Consider the following 14281-nt stretch of genomic DNA (forward strand, 5'->3'; position numbering starts at 1 on the left):
GCTGCGACGGCGAAATGTTGTGTCTTCATGAGAGTGTTCAGTGTGGTAAAAGCTGAGCTGTGTCTCTCCTGCTTCACAGCATGAATCGCGCTAACTTCATCTACACCAGGACTCCTGCGTCCGTGTTGAAAAGCGCAGAGTCACCTGGTGAATCATGAAGAGCGGCGTGGCAGACGCAGGCCTGCAGGCCGCACGGCGTTCCTCTGATTTACCGGCCGCACTGGGAGAGAGGGCTCAACTAATGGAATATGTAACGTCTCTGTGACGGAGACTTTAATCTGCGCTGAGGCCTTCCAGCTCGCAGCCTCCTCGTATAAATCTGAGCCTCTGCCGTGCGGCAGGCTGTAAGTTACGGCTCCGAACACGCCTTGTGTGTTCTACGCAGTACAAACATGGAGCCCAGTTAAAAAGTGATATTCGGTGTTGATTCTCAACATATGATCTGGAGATGAACATCAGAGGAATCCTGTTGTGTTTCTATGCATCAAAACACAGGATGTTCTCAGCAACACCTGCGGGACCGCCATCTGCCGGGACGCCGCCGTTACGGCCCCGTCTTCACGCCTCCATTGCCTCCTCGCCGCTGAGAAAGAGCAGCCGCAGGTGTCTCACAATGAGAGAATTTACTGCTTCAAATAAAAGTGTCACCAGCTGATAATAACCAGCAGCTGAAAGCGTTTGAATCCTCAGGAGTCGTGTGACCCGTGTCACACCACCAACACTTACTTTTTGCATCTCTGCAATTTCTTTTAATGCAACATGATTCCAAATTAAGTTTATTTACCATTGAAAAATAAAAAAAAAAAAATCCCGCCACAACTACAAATCAGTGTATTCAAACAACAGTCCATTAAATTAAAAAGCTTCTCTCTTTATCAGTTTCTTATGGATTCATCAAATCTATAAATAAATGCGTGACAGGATTCACAGGTTATAAATGCAGATGCAATGCAAATAAAATTCTAAAAAGTTCCATCAATAAATCTAGAAAAGACCATTTAATGGAGAGAGGTCTCCAACGTACTAATTTATTCCTTTTTCTGAAGAGAGTTACAGAAAACTATTATGCAATACACCTAACAATGTGCTGAGTTGTTAGAGGTTGTGTCAGTATTGACTCTTCTCCTTTGAAATTCTTAGAAATGAAGACAAACACTCATGTTTTTTGTTCCTTTGTATAAGAAAAACACCTTTTACTCCCAGTTGGGGCAAAATTTACCGGAGTGAGTCTAAGAATATAGTGAATCTCAACACCATATTTAATCACAGTGCTCGAAGAACAAGTGAAGAAAAGCAGATTGTGTTAAAAATAGCACATGACGGGAAAGGACAGTAAGGCTGAATCATTCTATATTCACTTAAAAAAGAAATAAACCCCATTTAGACAAACCTGGAGGTTTTAATAATAAATTTCATTCAATTTTGATCAATTTTACAATTGCCAAACAGGTTTTATCTATAAAAAGAATAGGAAATATCATATTCTGCTCTTGCCTTTTGAAATACTCTTTTCAGTCAGAATTGGAACAGCTTGTTTTTCAGACAATTTCAAAATGCCCCAGCAACTAAACCTGCTCTTTTCTTACTGAAGAGAAGAAATATCAGTCCTGTTGTTTTCTTTAATTAGCTCAGATTTTAACTTTGAGATGAGAAGCATCATATACAGCAGCAGAGGAATCAGGATACAAAAACTACTTTAACATTTAGTCTGTGTGAAGATGATTATCATAAGCAGCTAACAGCTTCAGTACAGCTGTGATTCCTGCTGCAGATCTCTTCCTTCACCTAATGCCGCCTGTTGATGAACAGACTGGTTTTTTTGGTTTAGGATCTTTATGTTTGACCCCCTCTACTATAGAGCCTCTATGACTGAAAACTTTTAAACTTTTAATGTCAAATGAAAATTAAATCATAATGAAAGTCTTGTACTGGGATTATGAGATATGATGATATGTAGGTTTTGTAATTCAAGGAGCTTTTTGACCTCATAGAAATGTCACAAACAAGGTTGTTTTTTTTCCCCCCTCCACCTCAAAATATGTTTAACTTACAAAATGAAGATAACACAGCCTATAAACCCAAATAACATGGAGCTTTGCTATGGTGACATTCAGCTGTTTGAATCATTTCGGCTCTTTAGTATTTGTCTTTTATCATTACATTTTGTTTTTTGGTGACATGTCAAGATGTCATTCACCTCGTAGTTGATAAACTAAAGATGTTTTTTTTTTTAGAGTTACTTTTTCACCAAATAGGAGACAAAAGAATCATTAATATTAAGATTAAATGTTTATTTACAATTAGATTTGAGGCTTGAGGGACATATGGCTTCAACCTTGTGGGTGAAGTTTAACTTGACCAATGGGGTATAAAAGTTTAAAAAGTTTGAAGAGTATAAAAATGTATGTGTTCTCTTACCGAGCTAGAGTTTTTTTTTTCTTTTTTTCCTTTCAAGTTTCCAAAATATTACAATTACAAGAGGAACTATGCTACAAGACCGCGTGTGGATATGTTATTATAATCAGCCTGGAATCAGTGGCACAAACCCGCCCTCTGGTGGACAGAAGACAGACTGCAGCATATGAAATTCAGGGTGCAGTGCGCCGCCTGTCCACCGGGGGGCGTGTCAGAATTTTTATGTGCTCGTGTTTGCTGTTGTCATGATAACCGAAGAAGAGCGGGCCCCTCAGCTGAGGAAAATGGCGGACGTTGAGATGGACATCACGTCCAGGAGAATGAATAATGGCAACGAACACGTGTAAGTTACATTATTAAAAAGGGGTTGTTGGTGGCGGCGAGGCGCGAGCCCTCACCTGGTCCGGATCAAAGATGGGAGCACTCGTATCAGGGAGAGGATAACACAGCGGAGGATTCACGATGTAGCTAAAATCCATGCCAGCGGCTGGCTAACAGGCTAAGCTGCTTTAGCTAAGCTAAACTTTTACCAGACACAGGACCGTATAAACTGATGTATTTCCCCGAGTGGAGTCCGCACGCCGCACTGCGGAGGTTTAATAAACTGTGTTTGACTGTTTGTAGTGGCTCTGTAAGGAAAGTTAGCACTCTCAGAAGCTAACCGAGCCTGCTAGCTGGAAGTTTGCTAAAGACGGTTAGCATAACGAGCTAATGAGAGAAAGCTCATGTTGGCGGTCTTGATCGGAGACGAGAAGTTTACCCCAGCACGAAGAGAGTCTCCTCTTCTCCCAACTCATCTTCCGTCTATCGCGTTACTTCTCCGTGTTTAATTAGTTGCTGGCTAATTATAGAACATTACGTAACACTGAGCGACCTTATGTTAAACACCGAATTCTGACATGCTGTCTTTCTCGTAATGTTCACTTTAAACTTCATTAAACGTGTGTAGTAATAACAGCAGATTAACGGTGGGGACTACTCTGGAATTCATAAAACGTTGCTGGGCTTTGTTTAAGGACATAGTAATCACTTATGCTTGAAGAAATACTTAGTTTTTTAAATTTCCGTAACAACATGATGCTGGAGGGTCAGCTGACATGAAGCAAAACAAAAAAAAGTAATGTATTCTACAAGTTACCATAAGTTAAAAGGTATCTGTGAGATAATGCCTGCATTCAGCTCATGGCAGTGTTGTTGCACAGGTTTTTGTGGATTAATTCTGTCTCCCAGCTACATTACATGAAGCAACCTGCGTTTAGAGCTCAGGTACTATGCCGTCTATGCAACTCCTAATATTGTTCTATGCTGAACAGGAAGCAAGACCTGGAAAGCCATGAAAGGAGTGGGAACGAGGACAGTGGAGACGTATCTGAAGAAGAAGAGGAGGAAGAGGTGAGTGTTCTGATGTTACACATGTAATCTAATCGGTGTTTGAGCTGTTGTTCTCACACCGTATTGACGAGGATGTTTTATCTTTGTAAAGTGATACGATTGCATCTATTCACAGATACCGAAATGAAAGATGAGACGTTTTGTGTTGTGGCTGTTTTTAACACTGATATATTCACCATGCCTAAAGGCTTGTACAGATTGCCTGGTTTTTAGCAACCTTACAAGTTGATCAATGACTCCTGTGTGTAATGTGTCTCTTGTAAATGTTAATACAGCAGCAGGTTTATCTAAAACAGAGGTGACGGCGCAGCATCCTCCTTGAATATAAAAGAAAACCTGCTTGATCCTTTTCATCATCGGCGTACCCCACTGTTGATTCAGGAAACAACTAAATGAAGCTCACGGCGAAGAGAGTTGTGCTTATAGCATTTTTATGCTGGAGAAAAGTTCATGATGTAAATAGACAAACTGTGGATTTGGTCAAACATTCGACCTCCTAGGAAACTTGGAGACTATTGTTCTGGTCAATACGTGCTCTAATTAATGATCCATTATTTGCACAGTGTAATCCATTCTAATGTTTCAACACAAAAAAGCTATATTGATATCAGCAATATTATATCGGTCCGTATTGAATTGTAGGAAAGTGACGATATGTTAATAATTTCAACATAAAACCAGGCTTTATCAAACATTCTAAAGCTATCACAAATTTCAAAACTGCCAAAGCAAGCATGTACTGAATTGTAACTTTCGGAACTCCGAATGATGTTTGTGCGTTTGTGTTTCCAGGAGGAGGCTGAAACTAATGGAGAGAAGGTGGAGGAGGGGCCCAAGCATCACAGCGGCAGCGGCAGCGGCAAACACAAGAGGAAAAAACACAAACACCGCAGCAAGCACAAAAAGCACAAACATGCCTCCGACGAGGACAAGGACAAGAAGCGCAAGCATCGCCACAAACATAGGAAACACAAACGCAAAGAGGCCTCGTCCCCCTCCGGCGCCGCCCTCTTCGCCTCCTCCAGCCACAGAAAGGTGGAGTCCTCTCCCTCCTCCGGGAATCCCAGCCTGGACGACCGAGCCTTGCTGGAGGACCTGGAGAAGCAGAGAGCCCTGATCAAAGCCGAGCTGGACAGCCAGCTGATGGAGGGCAAGGTTCAGTCCGGCATGGGCCTGATCCTGCAGGGGTATAACTCCGGGTCTGAAGAGGACGCAGAGGCCAGGTTCAGAAATGGAGAGCAGCGTCAGAGGGGCAGCTCAGGTAAACCCATTTCCCCCAGAGGGGGCAAAAGTGTGAAGTCTAGGCGGGACTCAACAGAGGGCAGTAAACCCAGCTCCAGACGTCGCAGTCGGAGCAAGTCTGCAGAAAAGCCTGCTAAAGAGTCCAAACAGGACAAGGTGACCAAAAGCACCAAGGACTCAAGTGCTAAGGACAAAGGCCGCGGCCGGAGCAGGTCCAAGGACAGGAAGCGTTCACACAGCACTGAAAGGCCGAAGGAGAGGAGGAAGTCCAACTCTCCGTCCAGCTTTAGGGCAGAGCAGCGTGGCGGCCGCTCTGACAAGCGTTCCTCTCCGCAACGAGACGACAGACCAAACCAGGAGCGGGCGAGCAGGCGGTCCAGGTCGCCGGGACGAGAGCGGCCGAGCCGCGCAGAAGCAGATCGCGACAAGCGGCCGGCCAAGTCGCCTTCGAAAGACGCCTCTTCAGGGAAAGAGAACCGCTCCCCGCACAGGAGGGCGCCTCACAGCCCCCCGAGGAGACGGAGCGCCTCCCCCCGACACCGAGACGCCCGCCACCCGTCGGCCAGTGCCTCGGACAGGACCGCCAAGCAGAGCCACTCCCCCTCCAGGACCAGGTCCTCGCCCCGGAGAGTCCGCAGCCGCTCGCCCGACCCCAGGAGGAGGGAGCTGGACAGGCAGGACTCCCCGCTGAGGTACGGCAGCTCTGTCTCCACTCCCATCCTGAATCATTTCTGTATTTGTAAATAAGGAAAAAAAAAAAGCTACTTGTAAAAATCTGGCATGAAACAATGTGAAGAAACCTCCGGATCAGAGTGAGACAGTGGCTCTGGTGGTGTTTCTGCAGGAAGCGCCCTCGGGTGGATTTGGGTCCAGGCAGGGCCCGATCCCGGGACGGCAGTCCCCGACCGCCGCCCCGCCGCAGGATGAGTCGTTCTCCTCTGAGACGAAGGTCCCCGTCACTGAGGCGCCGCTCCCGCTCCTCCCCCCGCAGACGGAGCAGGTCTCCTCTGAGACGCAGGTGAGGGCAGCTCACTTCTCACCACTTTGAGATCGGCCATATTTCCGTATCGCACCAAAACAGTTCACCAAATAAAAGAATTTGTGTTCCCAGTTCTGTGTCTCAGTGGAACTTTCCTCACATTCAGCATCATTTAGTCCATCAAGAGTGTGTTTAACTTTGCGGTTTCTCTCTGTTTGCATTGCAGGTCTGATGAGAGAGACCGGTACGGCCGACTGCGACAGTATCGGCGCTCAATGTCCCGTGATCGGGAGAGGAGGCGGCGGCGCAGCAGAGATGAGGATAAGTTCAAGGGCAGCCTGTCTGAGGGCATGAAGGCCGACCAGGAATCCTCAGAGGGGGAAATGTAAGTCGGAAGGGATCTGATCCACAGCATTTACTCTCTAGCAATATCTAAAACGGCAGGGTTATTCCACAGGTTTAATAAAACTATCTAATTTCTGTATTTGTTGAATGATGAATCGGACAGGTTCTGTGTTTACATTTGGTGTGTATGCTCGACACACCACACTGGACAGAGCTTGTTCATAACAGCTGCTTTTGATGTAATTGGTATTTGAAACGTGAACAGCTCTTTCAGTTGTAACAGCTCATTTTCCAAAAGATTCATTGTTTGTGTTCAGAATGTCTTTGCTTCATTTCACATATATTTACTGTCTTTTCTGCAAAACGACTAATCTGTGTCTTTTCTTCTTCGAATCCTCGGTTGCCTCTGCAGGCTGGATGACTTTGATGGCGAGGAGATCGATGAAGAAGCAGTCATTGAGCAGCGCCGCCAGCAGCGGAAGGCCATCGTCCAGGTCTGCTCATATTCTCACCGCTGCCCGCCTGAGTGATGAGTACCGCTGGTCAAGCTCTCATTGCTGCTCCCACAAACTTCCCCCCTGTCTCCTTCCTTCGCCGCCGCTCAGAAATACGAGGACACCAACATGATATCCGAGCCCAGCAGCCCGCAGAGCAGCACGAGGAGCCGCTCCCCGTCGCCCGACGACATCCTGGAGCGGGTCGCCGCAGACGTGAAGGAGTACGAGCGCGAGAACCTCAACACCTTCGAGGCCAGCATCAAAGCCAAGCACAACCTCATCGCGCAGGAGAAAGACGGTAATGTCCCGCTCAGCGCTCGCTCCCGTGTTGGTGCACAAGGACAACTGAATGAACCACGCCGTGCGGTGTGCTCAGTGCAGCCATCAGCTGCTGCAGCCCCAATCAAATGAATATTTACATCAGTTAAAAACCGTTTTGCTGTTCTTGGTGAGTGAATTTGATTCAGCATCTTCACACCACAGCACAGAAAGAGAAGTCTGCTTAGAACCCAGTATGTTGTGACACGTTCTCTTGGGAACAGCAACAATCTGTTTTCTCTTACATCCTTGATTCTTCCCCCCTCAAAAGACCATCATTTATCAATGTGAGTTCAGTTTGATTTCATGCTTCCTCTCTAAATTTAAACTTTACGCTGAACACAGACTGAAGTCCACAAAATGATAGAAGACCAAACCGATGCTCAGCAGCTTGATCTGTGTGAGAAATGCAGAGTTTTGTGGTGCAGAGGCTTTAATTTTCTTTCTTTCTGTCATGTGTTCATTCAGTTGCTGGCTTGTTATCCAAAGCCTGAGTGTCTCTGCCACCTGCAGCATGTTTTGATCTCTGCAGAGTATGTGAATCAAACACATGTTCCAGATATACTGTTTTACATCATGCTGCCCGAGCAGAAGCTCGTCTGACTCATCTAACCTGGGTTTTTGTTTTTATTTTCTTTCTTTCCTTGGCATTATTGTTGTTTGTTTCAGGAGCCAACCCAAAGAAGCCCTCAGCTCCTGACATGTTTACAGAGTCAGATGACATGTTTGCTGCAGACTTCGATGTGAGTATGAAGATCCGCTCTCTGTGGGACGTTTAAAAACACGTCTCTCTGAATTTTAGCATTTCATTTACCTGACTTCCACAGAGTGTGATGTATGATTAACTGTTGTGTGTTTGTGCAGAGTGCCAGGATGAGAGCTGCAGGTGTAGGAAAGGACTTCAAGGAGAACCCCAACCTCAGGGACAACTGGACCGATGCTGAGGGTTACTACAGTGAGTAAACCTACAGGAAGACAGGCACAGAACCCTGTGCACACCGAGTCTCTGGACTTCTGCTGAGCTGTGTTTGAACTAAAGTGTGATCAGGACAGTAATGAACAACGACCTGACACAAGCGAGCAGGAGAAACACCCACGCCTGGCACTTAACACAGACGAGAGCGAGACGGCCTCATAATGTGACGCAGCATCATGTGCAGCCGGCGCTCATGGCTGAAAGCAGCTGAGCAGACTAATAAACAGGCCTGACATTTCTTATGAAGATCAAAAACTGCTAAATATAGAAATCCTGCTGTTCGGTGAACACAGTGGAATCTGACGCTGGGTGCGGAGCGACTGTGGTCCAGGGATTTCTCAGCCTTGTTCCGGGTCCCCCAGTGATGACCTCTCCTGTCCTCTACGCAGTACAAAGTTCCCAGCCTTAATTTTCGATTAACACTTAATCAACACAGTTAATCCTATGGTGACTTACTGATTATAGCAGTAGACAGAATATCAGCTGAAAAGTTTAGAAATGTTTGAAATGCATTTCACCGAGTGAAATAAGAAGCCAAACAGTACTTGGTCGTGAAACCCTGGTTCTCTAGCGCTGCAGTGAGGTGATTCTTGCAGTTGGTCTCCAGGTTGCTCCCAGCTCAGGAGGGATTTTGGTCCTTTTTCTCTTTACAACCTCTAAATCCTTCATGTTTCTTGGTTGCTGGTTGCATACTGGAAGCCTCAGTTCCCTCCACACAGTTTTCCAGTTAGGCTGAGGTCTGGAGACTGACTTGACCCCTCCATGACCTGAACATGCTTCTTGTGTTTCACTCCTGTGTTTCCCTGGCAGCATGTTTGGGTCATTGTCCTGCTGGATGACCCCCCCCACCACCCCCCACCACAACCACACATCTTCAGTGTTCGTACTGAGGCAAGGTTTTCATCCACATGTTGCAGTGTGTGGCTCCGTTCTTCGACCCCTCAGTGCGGTGAAGTCGCCCTGTTCCATTTGCAGAAACACAGTCCTCAAACGTAATGTTTCCTCCTCCATGCTGGACTGTGTTTTTGCTTTTCTTTCGACCATACTCATCTTGTTTCATCCTCCAAACATGGCGGGTGGAGTTAATGCCAAACAGCTTGGCTGTGGTATGGTCTGACCACAACTCTTCCTCCCAAACCTTCTCTGAGTCATTTAGATGTTTTCTTGTCAACGGAAGGTCTTCTAGAGCAGGGTGTTTGTTACCAGCTGTTTTCTTGGTGACGGAGGTCCTGATGGCCTCCAGGTCATGAACAAACTCCTGCCGTGGAGTTTCAGGCTTCTCACTCCACGTCCTGCGTGCAGCTCCAGACCAAGGACACTTGATGGTCATTTTGTGTGTTTTCCACTTTGCAATAATGGCACCAGTAGTTTTCACTTCCTCACCAAACCTTTTGCTGATGGTTTTGTAACCGTTCCAGCCACGTGCAGGTCTACAGTTGTCTCCCTGATGTCTTTGGTCTGTATGGTGCTGTAGACATTGGAATGAAACTGCTTCCTGGAGCAGCCGTGCTTTATACAAATGCGTTATAATCAGGCAGATTGTTATTGGGGGGATTGCACACAGCTGGAAGCCAGAGTTCAGGGTGAGTGGTTGGGAATGGACGATATACACAATTAAACTTTTATCTTTTGATTTTTTTTTTAAATGCACTTTTAAATCATACTCTGTCTATTGCCATAATGGATAAACAACCACATAAATAGTCTGTTCATTTTGAGCTAAGTGGGCAAACTTCAAAAACTCAGGAGAGGATCAAATGATTATTTTCCTCCACTGGAAATAACCTCAGGCAGACTGCTGAGAATGTTACTATCATTATCAATATTAGAACTACTTCAAACTATTTTAGATCCATTTCACTCTTCTCTACTGTCAGATACAAGAAAATCCTCCACCAAGGCATGTTTGACATTTAATAAAATAATTTGCGCAATGTCTCCTGACTGTGTTCATCATCGATCCAGCTAGAGAAACTCTTGTCCTGCCGTTTCCCAGGTGTGACCTGTGTTGTTTTCCAGGGGTGAACATCGGGGAGACACTGGACAAGCGCTACGACGTGTACGGCTACACCGGCCAGGGTGTGTTCAGCAACGTGATCCGAGCCAGAGACACCGCCCGCGCCGGCCAGGAGGTGGCAGTCAAGATCATCCGAAACAACGAGCTCATGTGAGTCTCTCCATTTTACAGCGGCCGCTTCCACCTGAACGCCGACTCTCAGTATCAAAGCCCTGACGACGGCGTGCCCGCTCTGTGTTGTGCGTGAACAGGCAGAAGACGGGACTGAAGGAGCTGGAGTTCCTCAAGAAGCTGAACGACGCCGATCCTGATGACAAGTTCCACTGCCTGCGACTGTTCAGACACTTCTACCACAAGCAGCACCTGTGCCTGGTGTTCGAGCCTCTCAGGTATTGACAGAGGAAGCCGCTTCTGTCGCACCGTCTTCATCTGCCGGGAACTCTTGCTCATAAAACTTCTTCACAGTATGAATCTGCGAGAGGTGCTGAAGAAGTACGGGAAAGACGTGGGGCTCCACATCAAAGCCGTGCGCTCCTACAGCCAGCAGCTCTTCTTGGCCCTCAAGCTGCTCAAACGGTGCAACATCCTCCACGCCGACATCAAGCCGGACAACATCCTGGTACGAACCGAGTCCTGCGCCTCAGTCCAGGTGAGGAGCGACGTGGAGGCTCGTGTCACGTCTTCTTTTTGTGTTTCCATCAGGTGAACGAGTCCAAAACCATCCTGAAGCTGTGCGACTTTGGTTCTGCGTCGCACGTCGCCGACAACGACATCACGCCGTATCTGGTCAGCAGGTTTTACAGGGCTCCGGAGATCAGTAAGTCACGGAGTTTAACTCCAGCTTTCACCTTTGATCAGTCTGTTTTGATTGCCGGCTCACGACCTGCTGTTCAGTCATAGGAAAGCCGTACGACTACGGCATCGACATGTGGTCCGTGGGCTGCACTCTGTACGAGCTCTACACCGGCAAAATCCTCTTCCCCGGATCCTCCAACAATCACATGATCAAGCTGGCTATGGACCTCAAGGGCAAGATGCCCAACAAGGTAAGGTTGCATCACGCGGTTTGAGCTCGGCGAGCGATTGTTTCCTGCTTCTCCGAGACGTGTTGCTGTGCTCGGCGGCGCCGAAGGAGCAGCGACTGATGCAATGTTGTGCGCTCTCCCCTCAGATGATCCGCAAAGGCTTGTTCAAAGACCAGCACTTCGATCAGAATCTCAACTTCCTGTACATTGAAGTCGACAAAGTGACAGAAAGGGTAAAAGTCTGCCTTCTTTCTTACTCGGCGTATTTCACTGCTGACGTGTCGCGCAATTTTGATTATGTTCAAATGTTTTTGTCGATCTAACAGAAAACTACAGATAGCAGATTGAATTTAAATGTTTTCCTTTTGCTGCTTGTGTTGAAAAGGCAGTGTTTTTTTTTTTAAATAATATTTACAAAATTGATCAGTGAGACAAACTGAAAGACACATTTTGAAGAAGAAAACCTCATTCCTGATGATATCTCTGTTTCTCCACCCCATCAGGAGAAGGTGACGGTGATGAGCACCATCAACCCCACCAAAGACCTGCTGGCCGACATGATCGGAGGCCAGCGGCTGCCCGAGGACCAGAGGAAGAAGGTGATGCAGCTGAAGGACCTGCTGGACGGCACGCTGATGCTGGACCCGGCCAAACGCATCAGCATCAACCAGGCTCTGCAGCACCCGTTCATCCAGGAGAAGATCTGAGACACACACACACACACACACACCGAGAGCCGGAGAGATGAACCAACCACTGAACCAGCTCTGACGGGAACGGTGCAGCGAGGCCGGCCGCCTACAGACTTCTGATCAGAATGTCACCTAAAGTTTTGTTCTTCCTCCACATGAGTTTGTTTGTTTGGAGACACTTTCTGTGTTTTATTGTAAATAGGTCATCGAAATGGTAGCCATTCTTAAAGAAGTTAACTTTTGCAACTCTCATTGTAAACTTGCCCCCCATCCCTTCCCGCAATGCAGATCTAGACATTCGGTTTGTTTTTTCTTTTTATTTATCTGGCATTGGGTGACAGATGTTTAAAAGAAAAATATAATTCCTGTAAATACTGTTATGTCTCTTGCATTAATTATCTTAAGCAGCAGACAGTTGAATTAGGTCGTAGTCGCAGATGTGTAATTCCATCCTTTCCCCCCTTTTTGTTTTTTGTTTTTGTTTGAAACCACATTGCTCATTGTGGGGCGATGCATGCTTTTTGAATGTGCACCCTTCGTGCTCTAGATTCCTGTGGTGCAGGCCTGTGTAAAACGCTCTGTTTGTGCATCAGTGTCCCACACGTGACGGCGACCTCCCCTCCCCACCACCACCACACCACTAAAAACAAGTCCCGAGGCTCCTCGGCCTGAGCCGGAGGGAGAGATGCATCGTATGTACTCCTCAAACTTTATTTTGTCTCCACCTGCCCCCTCCCTCCCCCTCCCTCCTACACTCCAGCTCGGTCCTGGCTCCAAAGGCTCTAACATTTAAGTGCCTCCTGTAGGAGCCTCCTGTGTTCAACCCATAAACAATGCTGGCCTCTTGAAGCCCACCTGTGCCCCCACCCCCCCCCCCCCCCCTTCCCATTGTTGTATATAGATCATAGTTACTGTCCTTTCATGTATGATTTGAATCTTTCTTTCCATTAAGTGGTAAAAAAAAAAAAATAATCTTGTGATTTCAATAAAGAATAGTTGTGGAAACGCTGCTGAAAGAGCACCTTCAGTATGACAACTTTTTTAGTAATAAAATGTTTCCTAATATATACCAAACACCCTTTCTTCATTTGGATGTGATGGTGATGCTCTGTACGTCTCATTAATATCTGTTAACGGTAGTTTTGAAGGAGGGCTGTGGCCTCGCCGCAGCAGAAGCTGAAGGAGCCGGTCGGTTTTAAGATCTGGCCCTCTCCATTGTGGGGCTGCAGCCTTCATCTCTGCCGCATGATTGCACTTGTGCAAAACATAATGGGAGGCTCGCTTGGAAAAGAGTCCCATTTTTCTGCGTGTGGAAAGTCGAGGTCTCTCCGTGCATGCATGCCGCGCTTAAAAAGGCCTCCTGAAAGGAGCTGATGGGCTGTCGACCTTTAGAGGGGCCTGTAAATACTCCCGGGCTGCGGAGGAACAAGCGGGCGTGAATGACACCTGCTGGCTTTAATCTCGGCGCGGAGAGGCGAGGACACGGCCGATGCTCTTAATGTCAGTATGCAGCCAAGACGGCCATTCTAAACTACTGCCGGAGAATTGAAACCCTGCACAGCTCGAGTGTCTGGGTGTAATTTGTCAGGGTGATCAGAAGAGGGCATCAGGAGCACGGCCTGTTCTCAAGTCATCAGTATGAATTGTGACAGAATTAAGGTGTGTGTTGATTTTCTCCAGTTTCCTTCCACATTGGCCCTGCTGTGAACGACTCCTCCACCCGGGGTCAGCTGGATGAAGCTCTGCAGACGACAGGCGGACGGACGGGGATGTGATGACATGGTGAATTTGATTTATACTAATCTAATGTGTGCAGGATTACATCAGCTATTGATCTTTTACAGCCCGCGCGTCTCCGAGCAAATGATTCAAGCCGTCACGCCTCATAAAACACAGCAATCATATAAAGAAGGAAAGAGACTTAAAATATAATTTCCATTTTTATTAAAACCATACAAACATTTGTAGTCAGTTATAAAAGAGCGAAGCGGCTCTTGTGGGGCAGTGCTGGGCACTTGAAGCTCCGCTTGGAGCCAGATCTGCCTGGCCTCTGCCCAGGGCCTGGGAATCCCTGCCTTCAGAGTCAGCTCTTTATTGGTCCCAGGACACCCCCCCACCCCCACCCCACCCCCATTTCCTCTGCTAAGCCTAAAGCAAGAGTAATGTATTTACATAATATATATTTATAAAAGCACAATAAATGTGAAAACTTAAAAAAAAAAAAAAAGAAAAAGAAAAGTAGAATGCATTTCGCAAATCTTAACTTTTCTCATATTCAGACTTCTCTTATATAAACGTTTTTCATTTTCTCTTTTTTTCAGGTCTCACAAGACACTTTATTGTTTATTATTTTATCTTTTCATAATTCACAATGAAAGATTGG

At 46.6% G+C, this 14281-nt stretch overlaps 1 protein-coding gene across 1 annotated transcript; it reads left to right on the forward strand.

Moving 5' to 3' along the window:
* Window positions 1–2699: 2699 nt before the first annotated feature.
* On the forward strand, window positions 2700–12928 carry prpf4bb (pre-mRNA processing factor 4Bb). The gene is made up of 16 exons (XM_030099680.1): window positions 2700–2758; window positions 3729–3807; window positions 4600–5741; window positions 5894–6067; window positions 6255–6413; window positions 6786–6867; window positions 6979–7168; window positions 7858–7931; window positions 8053–8143; window positions 10184–10331; window positions 10433–10570; window positions 10647–10800; window positions 10884–10998; window positions 11076–11227; window positions 11353–11439; window positions 11710–12928. Exons 1-16 carry the CDS (start codon window positions 2700–2702, stop codon window positions 11911–11913), a joined length of 3048 nt encoding a protein of 1015 aa, XP_029955540.1. The 3' UTR covers window positions 11914–12928.
* Window positions 12929–14281: the final 1353 nt, after the last annotated feature.

Source organism: Salarias fasciatus, chromosome 9, assembly GCF_902148845.1.
Source record: "Salarias fasciatus chromosome 9, fSalaFa1.1, whole genome shotgun sequence".
Lineage (NCBI taxonomy): Eukaryota > Metazoa > Chordata > Actinopteri > Blenniiformes > Blenniidae > Salarias > Salarias fasciatus.